The sequence below is a fragment of the Amphibalanus amphitrite genome, unplaced genomic scaffold (assembly GCF_019059575.1).
Source record: "Amphibalanus amphitrite isolate SeventyFive unplaced genomic scaffold, NRLGWU_Aamphi_draft 001210F_arrow, whole genome shotgun sequence".
Classification (NCBI taxonomy): Eukaryota; Metazoa; Arthropoda; class Thecostraca; order Balanomorpha; family Balanidae; genus Amphibalanus; species Amphibalanus amphitrite.
The window spans coordinates 146,673-173,910 of record NW_024882704.1 but is presented as its reverse complement, the minus strand read 5'-3'; the positions used below and the strand labels follow the sequence as shown (position 1 = coordinate 173,910).

The 27,238-nt window shown below is 47.7% G+C and overlaps 1 protein-coding gene across 2 annotated transcripts; it reads right to left on the bottom strand.

Moving 5' to 3' along the window:
- Positions 1-17: 17 nt before the first annotated feature.
- LOC122371150 (sodium-dependent dopamine transporter-like) lies at positions 18-26,966 on the bottom strand. Of its 2 annotated transcripts, none has more exons than XM_043347282.1 (12): positions 26,790-26,966; positions 16,231-16,395; positions 15,680-16,013; positions 12,002-12,135; positions 11,308-11,447; positions 10,496-10,599; positions 9,296-9,420; positions 7,214-7,326; positions 5,767-5,907; positions 4,432-4,632; positions 3,816-3,986; positions 18-1,538 (listed from the first exon to the last, which is right to left on the bottom strand). In XM_043347282.1, exons 1-12 carry the CDS (start codon positions 26,911-26,913, stop codon positions 1,440-1,442), a joined length of 1,851 nt encoding a protein of 616 aa, XP_043203217.1. In that variant the 5' UTR covers positions 26,914-26,966; the 3' UTR covers positions 18-1,439. The 2 variants fall into 2 exon arrangements, with proteins under 2 accessions (XP_043203217.1, XP_043203218.1); XM_043347283.1 differs by lacking the exon at positions 26,790-26,966 and adding an exon at positions 20,233-20,600.
- Between the last annotated feature and the right edge of the window lie 272 nt (positions 26,967-27,238).

Genomic DNA, 27,238 nt, shown 5'->3' with positions numbered 1-27,238 from the left:
ATTCTCGCCAAACCGGATACAAAGAGCTGCCTGTATTTTCGCAAAGCATACATCGAACAGCAACGCGTCGACTCATCACAGGACACAGAGGACACACGCAGCCGAAACAACAGCGGCCCCACACGATGGCCGCGGACACCTCACACAGCACGTGTCCGCCCGTCTCCGTGGCCGTAATCCCACCACGCGCTGGTGTGAGACGGCGCATCTGCTCCTCCTGATAGCTCTTTGAATCCTTTCCTCCATATAACTAACACTTAACGACACACGAGCCTCCAAAGAGACGTAACAGTAAGTACGTTTCGACGCCACTTTGCGACACATCAGCACATTGAGACAACAGAGAGAAGCGGACAACTGGACATCCGACAACTACTCCACGGCGGGCTCACCACGGGCTGCGTAAAGCGCACTTCACACCGCTGCACAGCGCCTTAGCAGCAAAAAGCGGGGAATACGAGCGGCATGGTCCCTTTACTGCGCAATGTGCAGGTTCTTGTGCGTACTGAAGTGCCGCTTGGCACGAATGTCGGGACCTACAGGGATAGGCGTTGCCTCTCACACGGTTTCTATAGTTTTCAGCCGCAGCTGACCGATACTGAAAGTGAACGTTTAATGGTTTGGCCGAATGGACACGAGTATTTCAGTTATCCCTGGTACACGAAAATAATATGCGTAGGTACTTATGAGACGAAAGTACCTACTTATGAGACGAAAGTAAGCGCTTATCTTAGGAGGCTCTTCAGAATTCAATTCATATTACAAATACGAAGCCATATGAGGATTTACACATAGCCCGTCGCTCATTGGGAAAGTTCAAAATACCTATGTAACACTTTCAACTATTCTTTGTTCTACAATAAATCATACAAATAAAATGGTCATTGACCTGTACCTACAGATCAGCTTCATGAGACAAGGATCAGTCACACTGCTAGCGTAACAGGGCAGGTACCGGGCACAACACAACGGCGGCAAAGCTCCGACAATAAGAGCCGAGGTTACGGTTTTAGCTCTCAGCCGAGACGCATAAGAAGTGAATAACCCTGTATGTCGCAGCCCACAACGCTGGAACGCGCGAGTGTGTCCCGCACTTGGCAACTCTGTTCGATTTGCTCGGACCTGCAGGCTGCAGTCCACTCCGCTAGAGATCTGGTCCCGTTCAAATGCGAGCAAAGTGGCCCTGCATCAGCCGTTACCTACTGGCTCCAAGCCACTTGTCTAGCCACGAGTGACGACTGATTGGCAACAGACCGGCCGGAGAGGGACTGACTTTCGACTATTATTCTCAGCTGCAGTGACCTCTACTTATCTGGGGACTGGGGTCACACATAGGGTCTCTCTCTCTCTCTCTCTCTCTCTCTCTCTCTCTCTCTCTCTCTCTCTCTCTCTCTCTCTCTCTCTCTCTCTCTCTCTCTCTCTCTCTCTCTCTTCATTTCTTAAATGCTCAGCCAGTGTCTCCAATTGAATCTCACTGGTCGCTCGCCGTCTTTGATGGCCTTGTGCTCCACCTCTGGAGAGATGCTGAGTGCAATGGCCTGCAACAATGCAAACAGCATGGTGATAGTGATGAAACATGAGAAATTAAAAAGAAACAACATAAATATGACTGCAGAGGTGCGACATTTCAATTAGCTATGTTTACCAAGGCAATACCAGAGGCACTATGATTAACAATATAACAATGCGATGCAAAAACAATATTTGAAGCTTTGTAAACTCGACGCAAAGCTCTTAGGCCCAAGAGCCTTAAAGAGCATGGCCAGAGTCCAACGAAGGGCAACTTTGTAACAGATCAAACAACTGAATGAACACTTTCTAAGAAGCATCATGTTACCACAATTGGGGTCGACATCGGCTGTGCAGTACTCATTAGAAGTATGACGTGTTTTCCATTGCCATATTCGGACGTGAACACATGAACGATATGATCCACTTCCTACAAGCCTCGGCGCGGCGCCTATCACATCTGACCGAGCCATTGTGTCTTTGAGAGGTGCTCCGATAGTGGGCTCTCAAGGCCACGTGGGCGGCTCTGACTAACTCTAGTCTGAACTACCCAGCGCCGACCGGAGCACCGATCTCCAAATTCAGTCATCCTTGGCGCCTATCTGCCAGTGTCATTCACGTGCTCAGGTGCTATCAAGTATCAGCCCAAGAGGGCAAACATGTCCTTCATCCGCCCACGCCTACGGTGGTTTCAAGGAAACGCTCGCCACAGTGTTTGTCTTTGATTTAGAAAAGTTTGGGGAATTCAAGCTGAGATCATTGTTCCGATAACATTAATTAGAATCGTTATAAAGGCTGATCGCCCACGACATGACCCTTTCATTTTTCTTAACATAAGTCGATAAGTGCGAAAACGGTGACATACGTGTATAGGCCCTCGCCGGCCGAGAAGGAGGACGGCTGCCGCCCCCCCCCCCTTTTCGCGATAGCTCCGTACATGCCCGCGATAGAGCTGAATGTTGGCATACCTGATTTTTCATTCAAGCCAGACCTTGTGACACCAACCGATTTTCAGGTCAGGTCGGGTCACTGACCTATGACGTCATAAGTGAACCTCTGCACGGTCCTCATGTCGCAACTTTGCCACGCCCTCAGTGCCAGAGGAACTTTCACAAGGAGGTCCAACTTACAGGACATAGTATGCTCCAGAGGTCTCACAACTTGTATATCTCTGATTTTTCCAGTTTCCTTAAGGTCACATGAGGTCAGGTCAATCACGTTTATAAGTCGTTATAAGACTTACGATTATAAGTCAATGGGAAAAAATGAAAACTGTTATTTTAGCGCCGGGAACTATCTCAAACTATCTCAAGCACACGAAATCGTGATTTCATGCACTCCTTGCAGGGTCTGTTGCTTCACTTTTGCATTGATGACTTTTCATGACGTCATTTATGACGTCACCAGGGTCATAAGACTTTTTCGTTAATAACTCCCGATCAAATTTATAGCGAGTCAGGAAAGCCACCAATGGACTCGGGAAAACCTGCCAAATCGGATGATATGCGATATGACTTTCTTTTACCAAGTTCGTGACCTGGGAGCTCTGACCTGACCTTGACCCGAGGTCAATACCTCAAGTTGACCTCACTCGACCAAAAAGTATACCATTCGACGCGCCTGAGCGAGGCGAACTCAATGATCCCAAAATCGCGGCTCTGCGATGGTTTTTGGCGAAGTTATGCATCACAACCGAACCCGTGCCTTGGCCACTTGACCTAACCTCAGAGGCCACCAGGCACCAGTTAACCTGATACCTTAAAATCGGTTACCAGCCACTGCGCCTCGTAACGGTACACACCCTCGTTTTATTCGGCGAGGCTTTAGCTTCATCAGGGGCGAAATGGCGAGGGGGTCGCGCCAACATAACTCCCCCCCCCCCCCACCCGGCCAGCGCGTATGTGGAATACCAGTAGCTCCGACCAGAGTTCAAAGGGAAGGATGACAGGAATTAAGGGAAGATTTTGGTCTGGACAGACACTCTAGAGAGTCACCGGGGCTGAGCCCGTCCAAATGGACAGACCGATCAGCCCCCCCCCCCCCCCAGCACTCTCTGCACCCGGCTACAGGGTGCACTCCCTCGGGAGCAGCGGTGCCGCTCCAAGGGAGCAGCCCGCATGAGATAAATCATAAAGGTGCCTGTTCGGTCCTGAGTGGGTGTTGCAGCGTGGAGGGGAAATATTTCAGTATCTTGAGGATGGAAACGACGGAACGGAGGTGACTGGTGAGCGTGCCATTAATTACATCGTCAGATACTGCGCCAGAGCCAGAGTCACCTGCTATTGCTGAGAGCGGTAGGCCTTTACCTGTGTCACTCCGTGGCCCCTGTGCTTCCAGATGGTCTTCAGTGCCATGGCAGGCACGAAGAGTGCCGGCACAGAGGCGTACGTCCAGCCCACCGCTGTCGCCCACGTCGGGTAGGTGAAGCCCTCGTAGGATATCGGGCCCGAGTAGACAATGCCCAGCACCAGCACCGTCTGGGGGCGATGAAGTGAACGTCAGCTGTCTATAGATGACGCCTCAGTAGCACTACGATCGTAGCGAGAGACGATAAAAAGGATGTTGCTGCGACTTGGGCTCTACACAAAAGTATGGTAATTTCAGATCAGTTTCGAGTTTTAACCGGACTAATCTCGAATATGGTAATGCTCAAGAGAACCTTTGGTTTCCTAAGTTTGGGCCGATCTGAGCAGAATCAATTAGCCTGAGTGAGAGCTGAGCTAGACAAATTACAGGTGAGGTAACCACACCAAAGCTATGTTATGAAGAGCGTAATGACTTCACAATGGGTTACGCTGGTCTGGCACAAAGCTTAATTGGCAATGATGCTCGCACTTCGAAACCCGACGAATCGCATGAAAAAGAACCAATGGAGACCATCCATGCCTCAAACGTCTACAAACTTTATCGCGAGAAACTCACCCCGAGGAAGAGTGGCGATATGAATTTCCAGCAGCATCTCCAGAACAATGCCGGCGTGTGGCCAGTCATCTGGTGAATGTCTTTGGCCAGAACGTGGCTGCCGTACACCCAGCCGACTGCCAGAGCCTCAAACAGCGCCGAGCAGAGCAGCGCAAGGCCGGCGGTGTACGTATCCAGCCAGGTGAACACGTAAATCCCGCCCTGCGGGGGACATCGGCCAGGTGAACACGTAAATCCCGCCCTGTGGGGAGCATATGTAGGTCAGGTGAACACGTAAATCCCGCCCTGCGAGAAACATGGGTCAGGTGAATACGTAAATTCCGTCCTGTAAGAAACAGGGGTCAGGTGAACAGATGGATATTTGTAGGAGCACGCTGCAGTGGCCAAGTGAACACGTAAATCCCGCCCTGGGGGAACATGGGTCAGGTGAATACGTAAATCCCGCCATGGGGGAGCATGGGACAGGTGAACACGTAAACCCCGCCCTGCAGGGACATAGGTCAGGTGAACACGTGAATTCCGCCCTGAGCTGGGGAAACATGGGTCAGGTGAACAGATGGATATTTCTAGAGGAGCCGCTGCAGTGGCCAAGAAAACACGTCAATGCCGCGCCCTGGGCTGGGGGAACATGGGCCAGATGAGCATGGTATAGATAGTTTACAGGTAGCACGTCACAGTATTTACTATTTACTGTCAGGTGAGGGCAAGTTAGATCTACCATGGGGTACAAACGAAATGGTGGAAAGATTTATTCCAGCTTGAATACTCATTGACAAAAAAATACACATAATGAGAACGGCTGACTCGGACTTACATAACACCACTGAACCGCACTGGTATATACCAGTAATACCCGCAGTTCCATGTCCAACAATGGACAGGCACGCCGCCTAACCTAATTAACTTGACACTGAGGCCGCGGCGTGGCAACACTGATCGTCGTTCCGGCTTGGTGCGACGCCTCTTCATACTGCCGCTAATGGGGTTCCCTGGGGGAGGCTGCTACCCCACCATGCCGAGCCGTCCCTTAATACTGCCAATTGGCCATGCACGCGCACAAACACGGTTCTCCCCCGGGACCCCGGAGTCCCAGCGGCCGGGAGACTGAATAGCAGGGGTTAGTGGGGACTGGAGATTGCGGATCGAGACGGTGATGTCTCCCTACTTTCTTGTTGGCACCTTGGAGGCAGCAACACAGACAATCCTTTCTGTCGCCCCAATAATGAAAAAAAAAATGTTTTCAGTGGCACGTAACGTCCCATGAGTAACCGGAGGTCAGAAGGGTGGATGGTACGGAACTGTGTGAGAGCCTCTGCCCACGAAATGACGTATTACCGGTGTGAGTGACGTCAGAGCCACCAGGAATGACGACACCACGATCAGAAGGGTGACGAGCCGACGGCTCAGGTGCCAGCGCTTGAAGCTGTCTCCGAACTCGTCCACGATGCCGGTGATGACGCACTCCAGACCTCCCATCTGTAAAGAAATGGAAGCAGAAAGACGATATGAATTGCTTACCTACCTACTTATTCAAATTTTCTTACGAGCATTATGTCAGCAATGTGCTAATCACATACTTATAACATAATGGATATAATGATGAAAAAAATCACCGCCATCATACGTGATCGTACCATTGTTTTTGTGTTCCCCTCTATAAAATAACCATTTAAAAAGTAGACATGTCTCAACATATCCAATAAAAACACTCAACCAATTCGCGAATCAGGGATTGTGAACAAAATGCATTAAATCGATTTTAGTGACCGGAAGAAATCGAATTTTGAATCAAAAGAGATTCTTACGACCCAACCGCTCAAGAAGCTTCCCCATTTCCATCGTCCTGGTTTTTGGACTTTTAACTGTTTTAGTTTAATAACAGAAAATGAACGTTCATCTAACCACTCTTGCCCATAGCAGAATGATTTTGGTTTTGCTCATTAATGTCAGCCCTGATAAATGTCAACGCTTATCAAGAATGTTTAATCATTTTCAGTAGTTAAATATTCCGTGCTATCCATTATGTACATAAGGTGATATAAGCTTTTAGTATACAACCTCTAATGAAAATTGCATATCTAAACCGACAACTCATAGGGCTAACAAACTTGAAGCTAAGGTTCGGTGTATAGGTATGTACACCTATAGGTACCATGGCAGTAAGGTATATCCTTTTACATTTCCATTATGGCACCCGGACGTGCCAGGATATTTATGGCATGTCTCTGACATGGCCGTCATAGAGCGCGTAACTAAATCCCGGAACTTTTTTCATAGCGAACAGGATGCATTGGAAATATAGTAAGTAGGTTTACATGTTTGTTACATTCATCCATGATTGTTACAAAGGTAAGCATAAGGGAAATATGCAGGACGTGACTCGTGAGTCCACGTCCAATAGATTCTCAACAGAAGGTATTAATTAAAACAATTAATTAAATTAATTGATATTTGATTAAGGTAAGCATTAAAAACAATAAAACATACCTATGATAAACACCATGCCTATGCACATTTTCATACGTCTCGCAAGTGCGCAATAAGCAAGCCCCACATGACTGTCGAACCATGGCGAGTATAGGGAAGTTATAGCTATGAACTTAACAGCACCTTTCGTTTCATGGCTCTATCTTGATTCACATCAGGTTACTGATTTCGTCACGTTTCCCCCGATGCCGTCACTCTTCCGTACCTTTTATTACTTTTTACGCAAAATCCACCTAACTCAGTTACTTAGCAATGCATAGCTCACGAGAATATCGTTAAATCACATCATACTCACGCCGCTGTCGATGCCGAGCATGATGAGCATGCTGAAGAAGAGGACGGCCCAGAGCTGTGGATAGGGCAGCGTGGCAATGGCCTCTGGATAGACCTGGAACACCAGGCCGGGACCTGGACCCGACGGGGAACCCGTCAGTGGGGGTAGAGGCTGGGACATCTGGACAACAGTGGGAGTGTACTTCCAGGCTGATAAGTGATGGGGCAGCACGGCGGGGGAGGTGAGACAGCTGACGGCTCGAAAAATCGTAAAGTAATTAATTATGTATTTGAAATTAATGATGTGAAGTGCTTTTGCGAGGATCATAGGGAGTATAAATATGTGAAGAATCATTGACCTTTTCCTCGAACAAAGAAAATCAAAGCCAAAAGCAGTATTGGATACAGTGCGTTAATTAACCGCGCCCTGATGGGGGGGCCATTTTTGACCCCCCCCCCCCTGTGGTTTTTCTTAAATAGCAAGAATCATCGATGCAGCTCCGCCAAATTTTGGGTACCTTACCGGGCATCAATTTGACACCTTCACACAAAATTTCAAGTCACAGGTCACCTCAGGTCAGGAGTTATTGAGGTCAAACGGAGGTCATGTTCGAGCAAAAATGAGCAAAAAACATGACATCTTGAAACGCTCACCAATTCTACAGTTAACAAGCAATTTTAAAGTTCTTTATGTGGTTGTGTAGAGAAAAGACGGCGCTACAAAACTGCTATCTCGGATTTTCGAAATTTTGGAATTTTGACCCCCAAAAATAAAAAAAATTGATTTTTTAGAAAAACTCAAAAAAATTCCCAAAAAAATTTGAATTTCGAAAAAACGGAATATATGTGATAGTCCTGCGCTCTCCGATATACATACAAAATTTTAGATCGATACCTCTTTTTTTTGGCCAAGTTATAGCGAAAAAACTCTTACAAATTGATGACGTCAAATTTTTGAACTCATTTTTTTTTAACAATTCTAGACCTCGTAGCGCAAAACGGAGACCACCATTGAACTCCCCGTGACGAGCTGCATCGAATCGATACCCATTTTATGCAAAAATATCAACTTTGAAATTTGACCTAATTTGACCTGACCTTGACCTGACCTTGACCTGACCTTGACCAAAACGTGACCTAAGCTGGCCCTAAAGTCTGTCTGACCCACATAATCGCATTTGTCATGCAAAATGGACCATAAAACATGTATCACACGACACTTTCATATTGTGACCCCCCCAGTGACCTGACCTCTGTGACCTGACCTGGTATCAGTGACCTCAAATAGCAAAATATGTGTTTGAAGAACATTTCTCCATCGATGATTTTCAATGAAATGCATTTTACTCGATTTTACAACGCATTTCTTGAAATGCCTGTAAACGGTGAAAATTCGACCTTTGACCTGACCTGTGACGTCATCGGTTTGACCGAGGTCAATGAAATTGGGTCACAAGGAAGTTCCCCGTTGGGGCTATCCAACACCGTTTACCGCTTGTCGCTATGTTGCGTGGTTCTCGAGATCTGAGGGGGGGCCAAAATGGCCCCCCCCATCAGACCGCGTTGCTCGGCAGACCCCATCTGGGCGCGGGTTAAATACTGTAATACCGTACATATTCAAGGAAACTTTTGGCTTCGATTTTATTTGTTCGAGGAAAAGGTCAATAATTCTTCACACATTTATAATTACGGTAAGAATTATGTGTTATGTATTTCTTTTGTGTATTTGATAATATCCACCAGAACATGATTATTTTCCATAGTTTTTTTTTTAACTATCAAATTATACAATATTCACATCGCGTTAAATCTACCGACGTTCTACATGGCAGGAACAATTGTTACGGGTTATCGGTTAAGCTTATGTGTGAACTGTGACATCTTAGTTGTGTGCTGGCCGCAGAGCAAGTACCGGTAAGATAATCCGATCGCGTACTGACACTAAAAAGACCGGTCGTGAAGAGATTCACAAAAAAAAAACGGTTCAGAGGCATATAGCGTGAATTCTCATGACATTTCGCACAAAAGTAGAGAGTCGCCACAGGTTACAGCTTTCTCTAAAAAGTCCACTGGACAACTTTAGTCGCATTTCGAGGTAACTGACCTTCGGTAGCCACCTGGTCGATTGGAATGCCCCGTTGGTGGCTCATGAAGCCCAGGTAGATGAAGATGACAAAACCCGACAGAAATGACGTCATTGAATTCACCACTGTTGCAATAAGACAATCCCTGAAACGGAAACAGCTAACGTCAGACTCTAGGACATGTCGGTAAGCTGCATGTTCTCCTTACGATTCATACAATTGTCAAAAAAATGCCGAACGATAAAGCGCCATACATAAGTGCTTTAGCGCAAAAGGTTAAGTGTATATCCCCTACTCGGTAAAAATTAGAATGGTAGCCTTCACGCAGCGTGTGTGTGTCCTGGACTTTTCCCATCTGACCTGTAGCAGTTGCTGTTGAACTGTGTGTCCTGGACTTTTCCCATCTGACCTGTAGCAGTTGTTGTTGAACTGTGTGTCCTGGACTTTTCCCATCTGACCTGTAGCAGTTGTTGAACTGTGTGTCCTGGACTTTTCCCATCTGACCTGTAGCAGTTGTTGTTGAACTGTGTGTCCTGGACTTTTCCCATCTGACCTGTAACAGTTGTTGTTGAACTGTGTGTCCTGGACTGTTCCCATCTGACCTGTAGCAGTTGTTGTTGAACTGCGTGTCCTGGACTTTTCCCATCTGACCTGTAGCAGTTGTTGTTGAACTGTGTGTCCTGGACTTTTCCCATCTGACCTGTAGCAGTTGTTGTTGAACTGTATGTCCTGGACTTTTCCCATCTGACCTGTAGCAGTTGTTGTTGAACTGTGTGTTCTAGACTTTTCCCATCTGACTTGTAACAGTTGTTGTTGAACTGTGTGTCCTGGACTGTTCCCATCTGACCTGTAGCAGTTGTTGTTGAACTGTGTGTCCTGGACTTTTCCCATCTGACCTGTAGCAGTTGTTGTTGAACTGTGTGTCCTGGACTTTTCCCATCTGACCTGTAGCAGTTGTTGTTGAACTGTATGTCCTGGACTTTTCCCATCTGACCTGTAGCAGTTGTTGTTGAACTGTGTGTCCTGGACTTTTCCCATCTGACCTGTAGCAGTTGTTGTTGAACTGTGTGTCCTGGACTTAGTTGTTGTTGAACTGTGTGTCCTGGACTTTTCCCATCTGACCTGTAGCAGTTGTTGTTGAACTGCGTGTCCTGGACTTTTCCCATCTGACCTGTAGCAGTTGTTGTTGAACTGTGTGTCCTGGACTTTTCCCATCTGACCTGTAGCAGTTGTTGTTGAACTCGTTGTAGCTGGCGTACGTGAGGTGAACTCCGAATCCGGCCCCAACCGAGAACAGAATCTGAACGGCCGCGTCATACCACACCTGTGGAAAGACCGTAGAGGGCAGTTGACATGATTGAGCGCTTAATAATCTGGATTTGAGCTCAAATCAGTGAGAACTAATCGACTCTGCCAATGCAAGCTTCGGGAATAAGCGTAGTTTATTGCATTATCATTTCACACAATTATGAGCGAGATACGATAGTGTCATTAAATGCTAAATAAGACCACAAATCCTGACGTGAGTGTGTGTCACCTCATAGCAAAAAGCCATTTGTAACGCTGTACCGAAGTGAAAGGTATCACTATTCGGCGGCACGACTCTCAGGCCTGGGAAACATGACCTGTCGTAATACGGTCGGAAAAACGGTGTAAAACGGCTCGAGTTTGCTTGGCGGCTAGTGCCACTTGCTGAGGCACGCACACGACGGTCCAATCGGGTCATGGAGGTCATCGGGGTCATGGAGGTCATGTGTCTCATATGACGTTCAAGAACGGCCGAAACACCTTCAAGTGCTCGACCTCACATGCTCTAAGAAGGCTTAGTCGTGCGGGCTGAAAATGAAGTTTTCCGCAAATCCATTCATAAATCAGCTTTGAAGGAAGTTCTTTATTTGTCGCCGAGTCTATCTCAAACCAAATGGCTTTGAGGTTCGTCTTGTTCATCTTTTTAATGCGAAAATGTGGGTAATAGTTATTAGTTATGTATAAAAAATCATGCGTGTTGTGGCCTGTGGGTCTCAGTCCTGACCTCTGTTTTTCCGAGCCTGCTGAGGTCAGGCTCCAGGTAGAACCGGACTCCGTCAGCAGCTCCATCAAGCAGCACGCCGCGCACGAGCAGGATGATGATGATGACGTACGGCATCAGCGCCGTGATCCACACCACCTTTCCTGCAGCACGTTCAGGGACCTCACATCACACCACTTTGCTCGTAAAGGACGTTCAGGGAACTCGCATCACACAACCTTCCCTGTACTCGTATGGGGTGTTCGGGGAGCTCACAGCACCACATCATCACTTCGGAGGGCAGCTTGCACACAGTCACTGACACAGTAAAGACAGGACACAAACCAGATATCAAGGCAGTCACCGATGAAAAAAATAGATATCTACTAGAGCTATTTGGGCTATTTGTTTCAAATGAAATAAGTAAAAAAAAAAAAGACTTTACAAAAGAGTAAATGGAAGTGCCGTACCTACAGAGATACAGATTATGCCTACCTACCTCACTGAACATTGAGGCTAGCCCGAGCACATGATAATCCTGTTTTTGTCTGTCGGGGCTTGGTGACCTCATTTGATGACCAGTCAGGTCTGATGGATGTTGACCAGTGACCACTCGTTATGCATGGCGGTCTGACCAGCTCCATGTCCAGCCTGACAGTCTGACGGCATTACCTTGCAAGTTTTCCGGTAAATGACAGTTTGTCTGTCTCTGTCTCACCTGACGACTTGATGCCTTTGAAGAGGCATCCGTAGAGCACCGTGTAGACGATAGCCACACAGAGGACCAGCTGCGGCTGAGGCGGGCCCAGCAGGTCGTAGTCGTCGGACCTGTGTGTGCCCAGCACGGCCCGACTGCGGGCAGCACGGGGCACCCCCGAACGCCGTCAGTTAAACAAAATGGTCACCGAATAATCGTCAGAAGTCAGTACTGAGTACATATTCGTGAAAGGAATGTGTGAAATAGTTTGGCAATGCTAGGCTCTTAGCCAATTTATAGCTTACTTCTGTGAGGTCCAGGCACACTGAGACGTTTCAAGCGCATGTGATTATTTGTTTATTCGCCGTATATGCAATCACTGCCCGGTGCCTCCCCGCATGCCACTATGAAAGACACCACGTACTGCCTCGATAGGACCGACCGACAGAAGCCTCGGCATAATGCCGGCTCTAGAAACGAGCTCAATATGAGGCCCGACCTTCAGCGAGGCCCACTTCCTCTGTGCGTCGCGAATTGAGCTGGGCACAAGGCGCATTTCCTCGCGCACAGGGCTCAACAGCCGGGACATGTGAGCGGAATACCGGAACGCCATTAATACGGATTGCGAGAGCCGATTCCGTAAACAAACGGTGCGCCGTGAGCGGCCGTTTACCGGCGGCCGGTGGGGGTCCGTCGTCACCCCGCGAGGGGGGGGGGGGTGCTGGGCAACTAGGTCATCGCCACGGTGCGCGGGGAGGGGGGGGAGAAGGAGCCACGATCGCCAGCGGTGGGTCATGGGCCGCGGAATGCTGGCTCATATGGCCGGCGAGTACCGGTGGCCGGCGCGATTGCCGCCTTGCCGGTCCTCGGCCGAGCCGCGGCATTCCTACACGACACCAATCTCGCGGAGATGAGCGGCGCGCGGCCGGACGGCCGGTCAGGCACCAGGTGACCGACCCCCCCCCCCCTCTATCCGGTCCTAGCTCCCCGATTTTTCCCGAACTGTGCCGCTGGGCTGCTCCTCCAAGGTAGCTCGGTGCGGGGCACAACTTTCCGGGTAGCGTCGCCAACGGCCAACGCAATTCATAACCAAAAACACTTTGCCGTCCTTTTATCTGTATCAACTAGCTTCATTCGTTTTCATCTAACTCGAGTTTTTTTCCTATCCACTATCAAACACGTTTGAATTTGGAAAATACCTAGTTCCAAATGTGGCTTGGAGATCAATGACAGGGGCAAAAAAGTAATTCGCCCTGCTTTTCAATGGACTAGGTACCTCAATATGAACGCGTGGGTTCATGCAACTAGACAAGAACGGCGTAAGACGACGTAAGGGATCTCCATGTGCGACTCACGAAACGGAAACATCGCTTACACGGTTGACAGACTTGTCAGGCATAATGAGCATGAGCAGAGGCGGATCCAGCTCAGAGTTTTTTTTTGGGGGGGGGGGGCAAACCATAACAATTTATCGATTCTTTCCATGTCTCGTCCATAGGCGTAATGTTAAAATTATGCCGTTTGGGAGGGGCAAATGCCCATTTTGCCCCCCCCCCCCTGGATCCGCCACTGAACCTGAGAACATGTGCATTGTGCAATGTGCATGCTCATAGCTCACCCTCAATATTGACTTAATCTTGGCACTCCCAATGCCTGGATAGACGAAGATTTATATACTTCATTCGTAAATGCTTAGACTGAGGCAACTGTTTAGTTCAACCGTACACGTTCTTACTGCTGTTTGCCATGGTGCCGCGCCGGAGTCCTGCACTGATGACATCAGGCAGTTTCTGAATGACGTCACAAGTTTCTCGGACCACACCCAGTTTAGTCAGCGGTCATCGGCATTCGACACCCTTGGCGGTCTCCTGTATTTATAAACTGCAGCTGCAGACTCGAGCATATGGGTCAATGTCAACCTATCTAGACTGTGACGAAAGCCTTCAGTGCAACGATTAGCGGACGGAACACCGAATGGTTCTGGCGGAACTTCACACTGCAGGCATTGACCAGAACAAAATATCGCACATAAATAGTAACTCCCCATGGCGGTCGGAAAACAGCTAGTTGTTATCGTCGAAGAATGACAGTGCGACGTTTCCGTCGTTTCGGAATGCAATCTTTCAATTATTCAAATATCATTTATACAATTTGCAGTCCTCCAAAGGTCTGTCTACCAGGTAATGCGATCGTTATGTTTCACCAATGCTAGTGGAAATTTGAATCAAATATGATAAACATGGCCAATCAGCGGATTGTAAAAAATAACAATTTATGCTAGCGAATGGTAATCAATTGTCCGTGGTGATTCGTCCACGACCAATGACGTCACGCTCATGCTAATGTCCCGCTAATGTGTATTTAATGCAGTTATTGTGCGCTGCGCGCCAGATAATGTCTCTGGGTAGCTGACTGTCGCTATTGACATCAACATCCGACTCTTGGGACGTTAAACGCTAAACAATATAATCCGGAAACGTTAAACGTCCTGCTCTGTGGGCGTTAAACGTACTGATCCAATAATTTCACAGTATAGTCGACTACAGAATGATGTTCCACTTTTCACAGGCAATTACTTGCCTGCAGTGGTAGGCTGTGCCGCGTCACACGGGCTGAGTTTACAAATTATAGCTTTGTCCCAATGCTCACAATCGACACGCTGAATTGCGTGATAAACGGCACAACTTTAGCGCTCCGGTCAACTGATAGCTTCTGAGGAATGGAACATCATTCTGTAGTCAACTATACAAGAGACGTCGAATGACACTGACGGAAGTAAAAAGTGTCCCGATTGCATTATTGGAATCATAGCCTGTTAGTCAAAAATAAATGGTGTCGTTATATGAGACTGAAGTGCTGTGACAAGAGTGTTATTTTTAGTTTACTTTCAGCCTTGTTTATTCGGTACTGATTTACGATGTTAGCTGCAAGGTCTTTTTCACATTTGAAAATACTTTAGTTCTCCGCCTCATAAGCTTACTTATAAGTAAAGGATAGGGTTTGTTAAATTAGTTTGATTAATTGATGAGTTAAGATCAATGCAATTTATAAATGCGGCCACCAGTAACTGATCGCAGCAATTAATCGACAAGAATTATTGGAAATATAGGTTGCAGTGACGATGAACAGCTTACATTTCGGCCAATGATCACTGCAACCGCGATGCGCATTAGAAATTAAGCTAGTTAATTGTGACTATTCGTCTCAGTTGCAATCAACGCTTGGCCTCGAATAAGGTTATCCAATTAATATTTGATATTATGCATTAGAATATGCAATTGTAATGGTTTGTTGGGGCGTTGCGTGATACGGGCATTTCAAAGATGCCTTTTTCTGACATATTGACGCGATGCTCTTCGCTGAGTGTACCTATTAGTCATTTAGTGGTGTTGTCAACTGCCACAGCCTGAAGATTGCATATTGCACAACCTTTTAAAGCGCTCTCACAACTTAATTTCTGGCCTCACCTGACGAGCTCCTATGAACCCTAAACTCACCTGAAGAGAAGCTCTGTGAAGGACTCTAAAATCACTCGAAGAGCTCCATAGACCTAAAGGAGAGACTCTGCAGAACCCTTGCCGATGACTTTGAGACACCTGAAAAACGCCTGCGGTGACTTTGTATGACTCACCTGAAGAGCTCCTGCCGAGTGACTCTGGATTCACATGAAGAACACTTGCCCAGCGACTCTGGACTCACCTGAAGAACTCCTGCGACGGGCTCTGTCTAGAGGTGATGTTGGCCGTCACAGAGCAGTTGTCCGTGTTCCACTCGTGGTTGCAGTCCTTCCACGGCAGCGTCGACGAGAAGCTCCAGTAGATGAAGTACACCGACCAGCCGATGATAACGTTGTAGTAGAATGAGACGAAGTAGGAGACGGCCACCGCGCAGAAGCCCACACCCTTGAAGATGGGACAGATCCTCCACACGGTGATGGGCCCCTGCCGGTTGAACTGACCCAGCGCCAGTTCCATGAAGAAAAGAGGCAGGGCGCCGAACACCAGCAGCAGAAGGTACGGCACCAGAAACGCGCCTGAAGAAGAGAACCAGAACTTATCAAGGTTCACGCCCACTGATCAATCTGTAATGACACATTGGATGAGCTTGCATGTAAGTAGCATATAATATGCAATTTTTAGACATGTATCATCATCATCATCATCATCATCATCATCATCATCATCATCATCATCATCATCATCATCATCATCATCATCATCATCATCATCATCATCATCATCCTCTCTCACCTCCGCCGTTCTTGTAACAGAGGTAGGGGAAGCGCCAGACGTTGGCCAGGTCCACAGCAAAGCCGATAATGGAGAGGAGGAAGTCCATCCTCTTGTTCCAGTGTTCGCGCACCTCTGGCTGAACAGGACGGCCGTCGGCGTCCGACTTGGCCTCCACGTGCACCACTGCAGCAACATGAAGGTGTTGGTGAATGGTGAGGGTCGTAAGGATAGCGCCGTGCTGGAGACGGTGATGGAGATTGTGAACATGCTGGATATGGCTGTGGTAACGGTTGAGGTGACTGTACTGGCAATAATTGTGGTCATGCGTGGCGACAATGATGGTGAACGTAAATCTGGTGCTGGTAAAGGCTGGAATGATGTTAAAGATGATAAGCCGAATGCGTAAGTGTAAAGTCGGCTATCTTCGGTACCCTTTTACGTGAGAAGCGAAGCAAAACAAATTACAAAGACTGAAAAAAGCGGTCGAGTTGGATATTTTAGACTATTGTTTTTCTCAACGTCGTCCCGTAAGTCCAAAGAGGAAGAGCGTAGAGAGGCTGTAGTGTTTAGGTAATGGTTATTACCATTTTCTGCTAGGGAAATAGTCATATTTTAATATCATTGATGATCAGTGTTTGTTACTGATGTGTTACTGCTAATCACACTCTTGTTTTCAGAGTTCAGACGAATGTATGACGCATGGATCGTAGAAAATGAACCTAGGATCCGATCCCAAGGATATCTATTAATGTTATCGAATCCGTATAAAATGACAAAAGCAGCAATACCATTTTGTCGTGAGATCCATATAGACCATAGAGCATTGTTAATATTTGCCTATAAACCCAGTGAGATCAAGATCCCTGCTCCATTTCTGTCGACATGCCAAATTATTTGTTCTATTTAAGAAACACTTACTAACGATGCGCATATGCGTTACGATTCGCATTGCGCAATGGTTCTGTTTTATGAACCCGTGCAATCCTACATATCATAGTCTGCACTTTTTTTGCTCTGATATGAAACCACCTGAGACCATGGCTTTACAGGTTGCGAGCTGTGGGATCCACACGATTCATATATCCTGCTCTTGGTTCATGGCAAGATCATACATGGGTTATTCTTACCATACAGGATCCAATGGCATTATAAATATCAACTTTCAGTTTGCCATGGTATCCACTGAGATTACAGATCCGTCGCTCGAATACACGGACATGTTTGGCTATTTTTTATCCGTACCATTGATCATAGCCGCTGCGCGCTGGCGCAAACCATAAAAGGCATTGCTTGCATATATATCAAAGCGTGATTATGTAAATAACCAGTTTGATATCTCTCTTGCAGAACCACTGGCGGTCGCAGCCGCTAGCAAAAGGGGGGGGGGGGGCCAAACTTACACTCGCGGGACATAACATTTATCCGTCACTGGAGGGGGGGGGGGGTGATCGGCTAATTTTTACGTCCACGAGGCGCCGCGCAGTTGGCACTAATTATGCTTCATCCATGTCATTCTTGCGTGGAATCTGTAAGCACAATTTAAGGCAAAATCACCAGTTCCATTTCCCGACCCACGGTGTTTCCACCAGTCGGGCCACTGCACCATGGCGACGGATCGGTGTAGCATATACTGGAAGGTCGGGCACGCGGATTTATGACCTTACCACTATAAAACAATTCGGAAAAGTACAGATACCTACCTCTTGCTTTGAACAAGCATGTGAAACCCAGAGAGCATTTTCAGACTATGACATTTACCCATATAGTTGTGTGGCGGCGGGAGAGAGTAGGTACACCGACCTCTGGAGACCAAAGGTTCCTGGCTTTCAAAATTGACATCTGAGGGCCGCGTGCGACTCCTGCGGGCTTCGTAACGGCTCTATTGGGGCTCACTCAACCTGCCTAGTTCTCATGCTGAAAAGACTGGCCCTGAGCCCTGAGGATTTCATCAGTCTCTGCCAGCCCCAAGACCCACAACGGCTCATGGGGTCCCGATGTCGAAATATGAGGGAATCTACGCGGGACCATCAGGACGTAAAGTGATCTCAATCAGGACCAACGTAAGGCTGTACAGGAGTCTGCGTAATCCCTCTGATCTTCAGAAGTCCACCCATGTATGTTTTCATTTAGAGGCCAGATTAGGGCCCTCAGAGACCAGTACAGGGCCTGCAAACTGCAAAGGCCAGTAGTTTGAGACCATCAGAGACCGAGTTGGGCTCTCAGAGGCTAATGTGGCTCCTTACTCATTACAGGCCAACATGGGGCCCTCAGATGTCAGCGTGGGGCTCTAAAAGACCGGCATGAGCCGTCGTTGGACCCCAGAGGCCAGCAGAGGGCCCTCAAAGGCCAAGATGGGCCCTCCTCAGAGGCCAATGCAGGCCCTTAGAGGCCGGCATCGGGTCTTTAGCAGCCAGTGCGGGGCCCTCGTTGGCACCTAAAGGTTCGTCTTAGGACACCAGAGACAGAAATAAGGCCACCAGAGACCGGTGTGAGACGCTCAGACGCCGGTTGGGGCCCCTGAGACCGGTTAGGGGCCCTCATAGGCCAGATGTGGGGCTTAAGAGGTCGATGTGGGCTCTTAGCGGCCAACGTGGGCGCTTGACCGCCACTGAAGTTCCCTCAGAGGTCAGTGTAGGACGCTCAAAGACCGGTGTGGGAGCTATATTAATAGCTTGGAGTGGGTTTTTTGAGCCTCGTGACGATCGAATAAGGGCCAGGGCCCCATACACCTATGGAGGCCCATCGGTTGTTTGAGGGGGGAGGGGGCAAATGATATGATGGCCCCCTTTATTGGCCTTTGGGGGGCATGGCCCTGATGCCCCCCCCCCCCACGCGACCGCCACTGTGTACACATTACACACAGGCCTCTGAGATTGCATACTAGCTCATGCAAACTCTATGCAGGTCCCGGAGGTCCCACGCTAATCCTTAAGAAACCAAGCCGGCATACGGCGTCACCACCGGGCTTCTGAGGTGCACAGCACCAACCCATGAAGTCTTACTTTAGTGTCGTAGAGCCACGCTCATTTGGCAGGGCCCACCCGCCACTGCCGAAGAGGGTCTCATGCCAGCCATTGCTGAGCCTACGAGAGCCTCAAGTAAACCCACGCTGATATTCCATATAAGATCCGGCCTTACTCGTGAACCGGTGCCAGCGACGCTGACCGCCAAATTGACAGAATGCGAAGCTGAGCCCACTCATGAGTAAAATTTACGTCCTTTGATGGCGCAAGAAAGAAAATGAAACAAACAAAAAGCTTTCTAGGACTTTTGTTCGATATGAAAGGTGGGGCCAAAAGATAGTATGGCCCCACCTTTCAGCACCAAAGGGCCCCCGTGGCCCCCGTGGCCCCCCCCCCCCTGGGACCGCCTATGTGCAGAACCTAACAACAATTTCAGTAAAGGCATAGCGTGTATATCCCTACAGACAATAGTGATAATTTTGATGCCGTATGCCACTGTCATCGTTGAATGGCGTGTCTTGTTTCCCGATTTCCTCTAAATGCACAAATGCGGGAATGATTTCGCATTTCCACTCTCATGATTGTTTGAGGATGACTAACCAAAACCTGTTTCCATTTATAAATCGGGACTAGATTATGCGGCCGCACTAAAAATAGCATTAACGATTGTTCGGTGCATAACTGCATAACGACGTGAGCATGCGAGCACGGGTGACACTTATCCCAACGATGGGGAAACGGTTCGTTGCTTATGTATGCAGGGTTGCTGGAATCGACTTGAACAGGATGTAGAAAAACGAAAGGTGGTGCTGAGTGGAGAGAGGAAGAGAGAGAGAGAGAGAGAGAGAGAGAGAGAGAGAGAGAGGGGTGACAGAAAGACAGAAAAAGAAAAAAAGTATTTTTTCTGGAAGCGGTTAGATTAATTGTAACGAAACGTTTCAAGCAATTTTGCACTAAGTTCTATGAAGTCCGAAATGAGCTTGTGTTCCACACTTAATCATTTTCAATACGGATTGTCATCCAATTTATGCGTTGTGAAGTCAGCTTGACGTCTTACCATCATTGTGTCGAGCGGTAGGCACCGTATTGTGTCGAGCAGCAGGCACCGTATCAGTATCCTCCGCAATCCCACAAAACGCGGGATTCTCCATCACTCGCAGCCAGACAGCGTCACTCACGTCAGTTGCTCGCTCACTGATATCCCTCACGTCAGTCACATATACCTACCACTATCTAAGATCTCCAACATCAGCACACAAATCCATAACGTCACTCACACCAACCCGCCGCTCTACCCGCGACATCACACACATCACTCGGAGTGACCTCACGTCAGTGACATCAGCTCCACACCCCTCCATGTGATGCTGTGCACATCAGCTCGACGTGCACACCAGCCGCGCGTCACTGCAGTCGCCGCACTGCGGAGTGCGGACCGGTGCGGGCACGGCCGGGCGCCGCGGCGGCAGCATCCAGCAGGTAGCGGCGAGCGCAGTTTGACCTTGGTCGGCACGACCCGCCCAGGTATAGCTTATGCAGTACAGCGGGAGCATCGCCTCCCGGCATAAAGAGCAGCGACGACGGGGAAGGACACACTGCAGGTGGGGAATATTGTGTGTGTGGAGGGGGGGGGGGGTTTGGCCGAGTTAATTAAGTGAGTTAGGTCTGAGAGGTCAAGCGGTAGGGGAATTTGGGGCAATGCCGGAGTTGGGGCAAAGCCGAAATTCGAGATATTTCGAAAACCGTAAGACATGGATGCCACCTGTCAGTGATGCTCTGAAGCTTAAGTGACTACAATTATCGCATGTTTGTTACGAGTCGTCATTCGGAATGCTTCGACTGTGAGGGCGCCAAGAGCGTTTTCAAGGTACGTTTCCCTTGTACTACATGCGCCTTTGAAGCTGCATTTCTTACTCATTATGCTACCATTTGTCTGGCCTATTCGGTCAAGTAATCTTTAGCATGTCTTTGCATAAGTGTGCTGCCTATTTGAAATTTATACAGCACGTTGAAAAGTTATGGGCCTGCAAATGAAAGTATGGCAGGCTGGGGTAATGCCGAAAACGTGCGATTACGCACGTGTTAAAAGCACGCTACGTGGACTTTACTGCTGTAGAATAGCAACGCGTATTTTTAGTCACACAAATTACACTTTCAACCGACACAACGGCCTGTTACCTATAAGGAATGATTTACCTGGCATGTTCTTATTATATCACACAATTATAACTTCCAGTGTGCACCGCGTCCTCAAGCTCTTAAAACGCGTGTCAGCTTTGATGAATTCTGGATAAAGTTTGAGATAAAATGGCAAAACATCAATGTCGGCATTCCCCGTAGATCATTTCTCCCATTTTCGGCTTTCCCCGCAGTCCGGGGCAACGCCGAAAAAGTCACTTCTTTGATATTTTTAGTTTGTGCGCTTAACGGTATGCGAATTCATCAAATGCGCCTGGTATGTTTGAAAGGCAAAAGACTGGCCTCTCGAATGACGCCAACAAGAATAGCTTATGTTGTCTACCTTGCGTGCTACGGGCGTCAGAAAAAAAGTCTTCGGCGTTCCCCCAACTTCCCCTAGTGACGGTATAATGCAAAGGGACTAAGGTCAGTCTCTCCCTGGGTCGTGAGCAATGAGCATTCTGAGGATTGTTCGCACGTGAATGGCACGTGATGAGAGTGAGAGCACGAGCACATGGATGACTGCTAACAGCGCCAAATCCGCCGTGATGCGAGGAATTTCGGACAAGATGACATGCACTGTATGAGCTGTCCTCCCATATCATTCAGGCATGCTGTCGCTGCCGAGATATGCTCCGCGGCGCACGGTGTATTGATGCTATCAGAAATGTTTCCTACTTGTTACATATAACTGTGTGCACACTGCACAGCGACCCATAATCTCAAGATGTTTCTGCTCGCGCCTTGCGATTCCAGTGCGCGGATAGCTTGTCACTGGTCTGTATGACTGAATTACATAGTCAGACATCACTGCAGTGAGGAGCGGCACTCCGGCGTGATATCTTACTTAGCCTCTAACGGAGCTCCTGTCGTTTCCATAATATAACCGTTGCAAACGGTGCGTGATCACAAGCGGGAGGTTGGGTGTGCACTTGTGCAGTGTCCATGGCGTGAGTCGAGTTTTGGGGAGGCGGGAGCGCATCAAAATCGCATAGTTTTAACGTTAGACGCCGTGACGTAGTGTAGGTAATGTAGGCAGCTGACACTTGTTGAGTGGATGTTGAGTTTGACACGTGACTGCTGAAATGGTCGGATCCCATTACTATGGAGCGGAGAGAATACCGTGACGCCGATGCCTATCTCAAGGCCTGTTCGAATCGCCGCGGATCAGACCAGACAGATAGATGGACTGGTAGGCAGTGCCGGATGATTTCCTGCGCCTCATATCTGATACCTATCTGTATCCATCTGCTAACGCACCACAACGAGTTGTTTGTGACTTTAGCATTTGCAGGGCTGGGTGACACGGTGGCAGTCCGGGCCTCAGTGCCTGGGACGTTATCCTAAAAGCGAAAGCCGACCTATTATAGGTCATTGACCTGACCTTTGATATACCGATTGACCTGAAAATATATTAAGTACGTAAGACTCTCATAGCATTTACATAGTGGTTGGTTAGCCGACGTGTTTTGGAAATAATAACTTTGATTGGCAGTGACTCCAGTAAAATGACTAAAAAGAAATGAGAAGAGGCTTGGCGCGGACGCTGCGGCAATGTTTATCAGTAGCCATATTGACGTATTTATCAATACTGATCGATTAAGTTGCTACCGAGCACATATAAAAGCATCGTGGCGGGAAATTAGCCTCGCAACTTCAGCATTTTTTTTCTCATTCTTTTAAGGAAGGGGTGGGACGCAAAACGATGAACGGGTTCATAAACCCCTCTCTTAGGTCAGGTGTATCAATACAAATTCGCTAGGTCTTGCGAAGGCTGAAGCAGTACTTGCAACTGCGCAAATGCATGAGCAGCGCGTTTCATCAACTTCAGTTTGTTATTGAATTGATGGCAGTTGTCGTATGTGTAATAGAGTGTGTGTTGAGATAATTGATGATGTCTTTGCATTAGCCTCAATCAAAATAAACAACTGGGCAGAACACCATCAATCACTCTTCTCCATGACGGAATATGCGCCTTCAGATCATAATGTTCTGAGCTTTGCCAGCAAGAATTCGCCGATCGCAAGGTGGCGAGGGATATCCTGATCATTATGGATCTTTACATAAAACAATACCTGCAATGCGTTGTCATTACTGAGCATTGTAAAAAGCGCTTTGACGCACTCCAGTCTTCTCGCTCGCAATTGTTATCTTCACTGTTCTAGACAAATCAACCTCGGCGCAGCGCATCTTCCAGGAGTTGAGGACGCCGCCTAATGGTTTGTTTCGTGACGTCATCAATGGGCCATTAGCGAGCGAGCGTCACGGGCCGTCACCTCTGTCACGGACGGCATCACTGATGACGGTGACCGAAGTCAGGAGGCGCACACTGAGCGCAGGCCGAGCGCCCGCTTTATTAGCCGACTGGGAGAACTGTGTGTTGTATGATGAGAGGATTCGTGGAATGCTTGCTGCCGCTGACAAGGAAGAAAAACGTCGATATGGAGCGCCTTGTCGTGGCAACTGGATCGGAAGGAGGAGAAGGAAGTAGGGGAAGTTGGGGCAATGCCGGAGTTGGGGCAAAGCCGAAATTCGAGATATTTCGAAAACCGTAAGACATGGATGCCACCTGTCAGTGATGCTCTGAAGCTTAAGTGACTACAATTATCGCATGTTTGTTACGAGTCGTCATTCGGAATACTTCGACTGTGAGGGCGCCAAGAGCGTTTTCAAGATACGTTTCCCTTGTACTACATGCGCCTTTGAAGCTGCATTTCTTACTCATTATGCTACCGTTTGTCTGGCCAATTCGGTCAAGTAATCTTTAGCATGTCTTTGCATAAGTGTGCTGCCTATTTGAAATTTATACAGCACGTTGAAAAGTTATGGGCCTGCAAATGAAAGTATGGCAGGCTGGGGTAATGCCGAAAACGTGCGATTACGCACGTGTTAAAAGCACGCTACGTGGACTTTACTGCTGTAGAATAGCAACGCGTATTTTTAGTCACACAACTTACACTTTCAACCGACACAACGGCCTGTTACCTATAAGGAATGATTTACCTGGCATGTTCTTATTATATCACACAATTATAACTTGCAGTGTGCACCGCGTCCTCAAGCTCTTAAAACGCGTGTCAGCTTTGATCAATTCTGGATAAAGTTTGAGATAAAATGGCAAAACATCAATGTCGGCATTCCCCGTAGATCATTTCTCCCATTTTCGGCTTTCCCCGCAGTCCGGGGCAACGCCGAAAAAGTCACTTCTTTGATATTTTTAGTTTGTGCGCTTAACGGTATGCGAATTCATCAAATGCGCCTGGTATGTTTGAAAGGCAAAAGACTGGCCTCTCGAATGACGCCAACAAGAATAGCTTATGTTGTCTACCTTGCGTGCTACGGGCGTCAGAAAAAAAGTCTTCGGCGTTCCCCCAACTTCCCCTAGGCACTTGTCGTATGTGAGTTAAAAGCTTCACCCATCGGCTGCTGTCGACAGTTGGAGGCAAAAACCTTCAGCTTTCTCGACATTTACGACGGCAAACGCCGGTTGCTACGGAGAAATGCGATAGGAAGATACACAACAAAACTACCTGCGTATGTAATATAATTTGCAAGGTGTGATCAAAATATATTAGCCAGGCGCTGAGGCGTATACAAATCAAGTTGTAAAATAAGACATAAAAACAAAAACAAAGCAGAAGCTATTGAATAACCAGTAACTGATCAGTGACCAAAACCTTTATGAAAACTTGTTATTGTAGTGTATGTTGGAGTTGGGAGTAAGTTGTTGGACTGTAAGCTCGGGGAAACTTTAATCACCTAACCATTGCACTTATAAGGGTCGGGTGAACCTTCCACGTTTTTGCACAAATAATTCGCGTAAAAAGCGGCGCATCGCATGACGAAACTTAGTAGATAGATAGATAGATAGATAAGTAGATAGATAGATAGATGTATAGATAGATAACTGCACGGGTGGAGAATTAGGGGTTTTGGGGGTGCTTGATCACCCCTTGAAATTCAAAGGTCACGGATCACCATATAATAGTGCTCCAGTTGGTGCTTAGATTACGACTGAGACACAAACTGCTTTGCGTACGTCGCGAGAAGAGTGATGCTGATGGGAAAGCGTATACTTATATGTGCTTTTCACGCAAAAATGTGTCGCTTCCATTCGCCAGGTGCTGAAAAGCACCCCCTGAAAGTATGACAATTCTCCGCCCCTGGATAAGCTTTATTTCAGACTCTGCAGGTCCATACTTTTAACATACTGATGATTTTAACCAGTGGTCAAACGACCAACTGTCACGCATGCATTCATTCGTGCCTGGTTCAACACTCGCGTAGAGCTATGTGCTAAAATGAAGATATAGTTTTACACCTAACATACAGTTTTAACATACAGTTTTACACCTACACCTACCTAACTCTAAGTTAGGTGTAAATCTGCTGAGTAGGTACTGACGGATTATTTATTTTTCAAATAACCTTGAAATTGCATTTAGTAAAGCCAAATGATTTTTGACCAATGATCTCCATCTCACGACCATGTAAGGCCTGAATGGCAATTCGATTCATGATTGTACAGCATCTGTGCGTTTTCATAAAGACTTTTGTGATATGAAACGTGCCAACACGTGAAATGTTTGTCATACGAATTTAAATGGGTTTGCAAGGTCACATGAGGATTAGGCCTAGGTCTTTAACCTTTGGTGACCTTAACTCACTCTTTTAAATTTTACAGCTTTTCGGAAGTGGCTTCTGGAGCGGATTTCGAGTAGGTATACCTACATATAACATTCTTTTGAGCATTTATGAACTAGTTTTTTTTTTAGCCAATGTCACGTGTTGCAAGACTTTTGGTATGTAGGTAGTGGTAAACACCTGCTAAAGACCCGGCGGAATGCGTACTTATTGCGTAAAGTGGTTGACCAGACCTGACAAGAATTACCCGAAATGCACAAATGCCTTATTATTGAAAAACATGAGTACGAAATTCAGAAGCAGCATCCAACTTAGGTACGTTTAAAGAAGCTCACTCTATGAAGTTAAATCAGGACCCCAAGCTCCACTGACCAATAACCTAGGACTTTGAAAATTAGGTTATTCCTATCATCTTGTAACGAGCTGTACTGCTCGATAATCGAAATGCACAGAAAATTAAGTTTAAAAGAAGATGCCATTTTAAAAAGTACCTACTAATAATCGAGCCGTCACCAAATCAGTCCCGTGAAATTCATGATATGCACCGAAACGCAAGGGAAGTGAGACACACCGTTCCCCACATTAACTATCAGTAAAGGGTCAAAATGTTGGACGACGAAACCAAACTAAAAGCTGTACGACCTGGCTGAATTTCTTTCGTACGACGTAAAAAGTCCGCAATAACCCTTCCATTCCGTTCCTTTCCGTTTCTTGCTTCTTCGCTCCGTTTCTGTTACGCCCCCCCACACACACACACCTGTTCTGCCACCCCTCCGCTGACCGGCTACTGACCTGCGTGCTCATGAAGGCTGCTGCTTGACGAACAATAGCCGTCGTCTCGAATCGTCATCCAGAAGTTCTTGGGCCGCTTCAGGCGCGTGCCGGTGCCGACGGGTGGCGGCTTGGTGACCGGCATGGTGTCCGATTCGCTGCTCGCCAGGCTGTCTGACTTGTCTGATCGGATGGATGGACTGTCCGTTGGCTGTCTGAATTGTCTGCTAGGCTGTCCGGGCTGGCTGCCTAGACTGGGTCCGTATGACAGGTCTGGTTATATGAACCGTCTCTCCGCCCTCTGCCGAGCTGTCCGAGCTGTCTAACTGACTGTCGTCTATCCTCCCGTCCTCTCGTCCTCCGGTCAGATAATCTGACCGGCCGGCTGGCCAGTGTGGAAGCTGTGACAGCCCGACTCGGAGAGGACCGCGCCGTGCCGGTCCCCACCCGAGCGCCACCTACCGACCGCC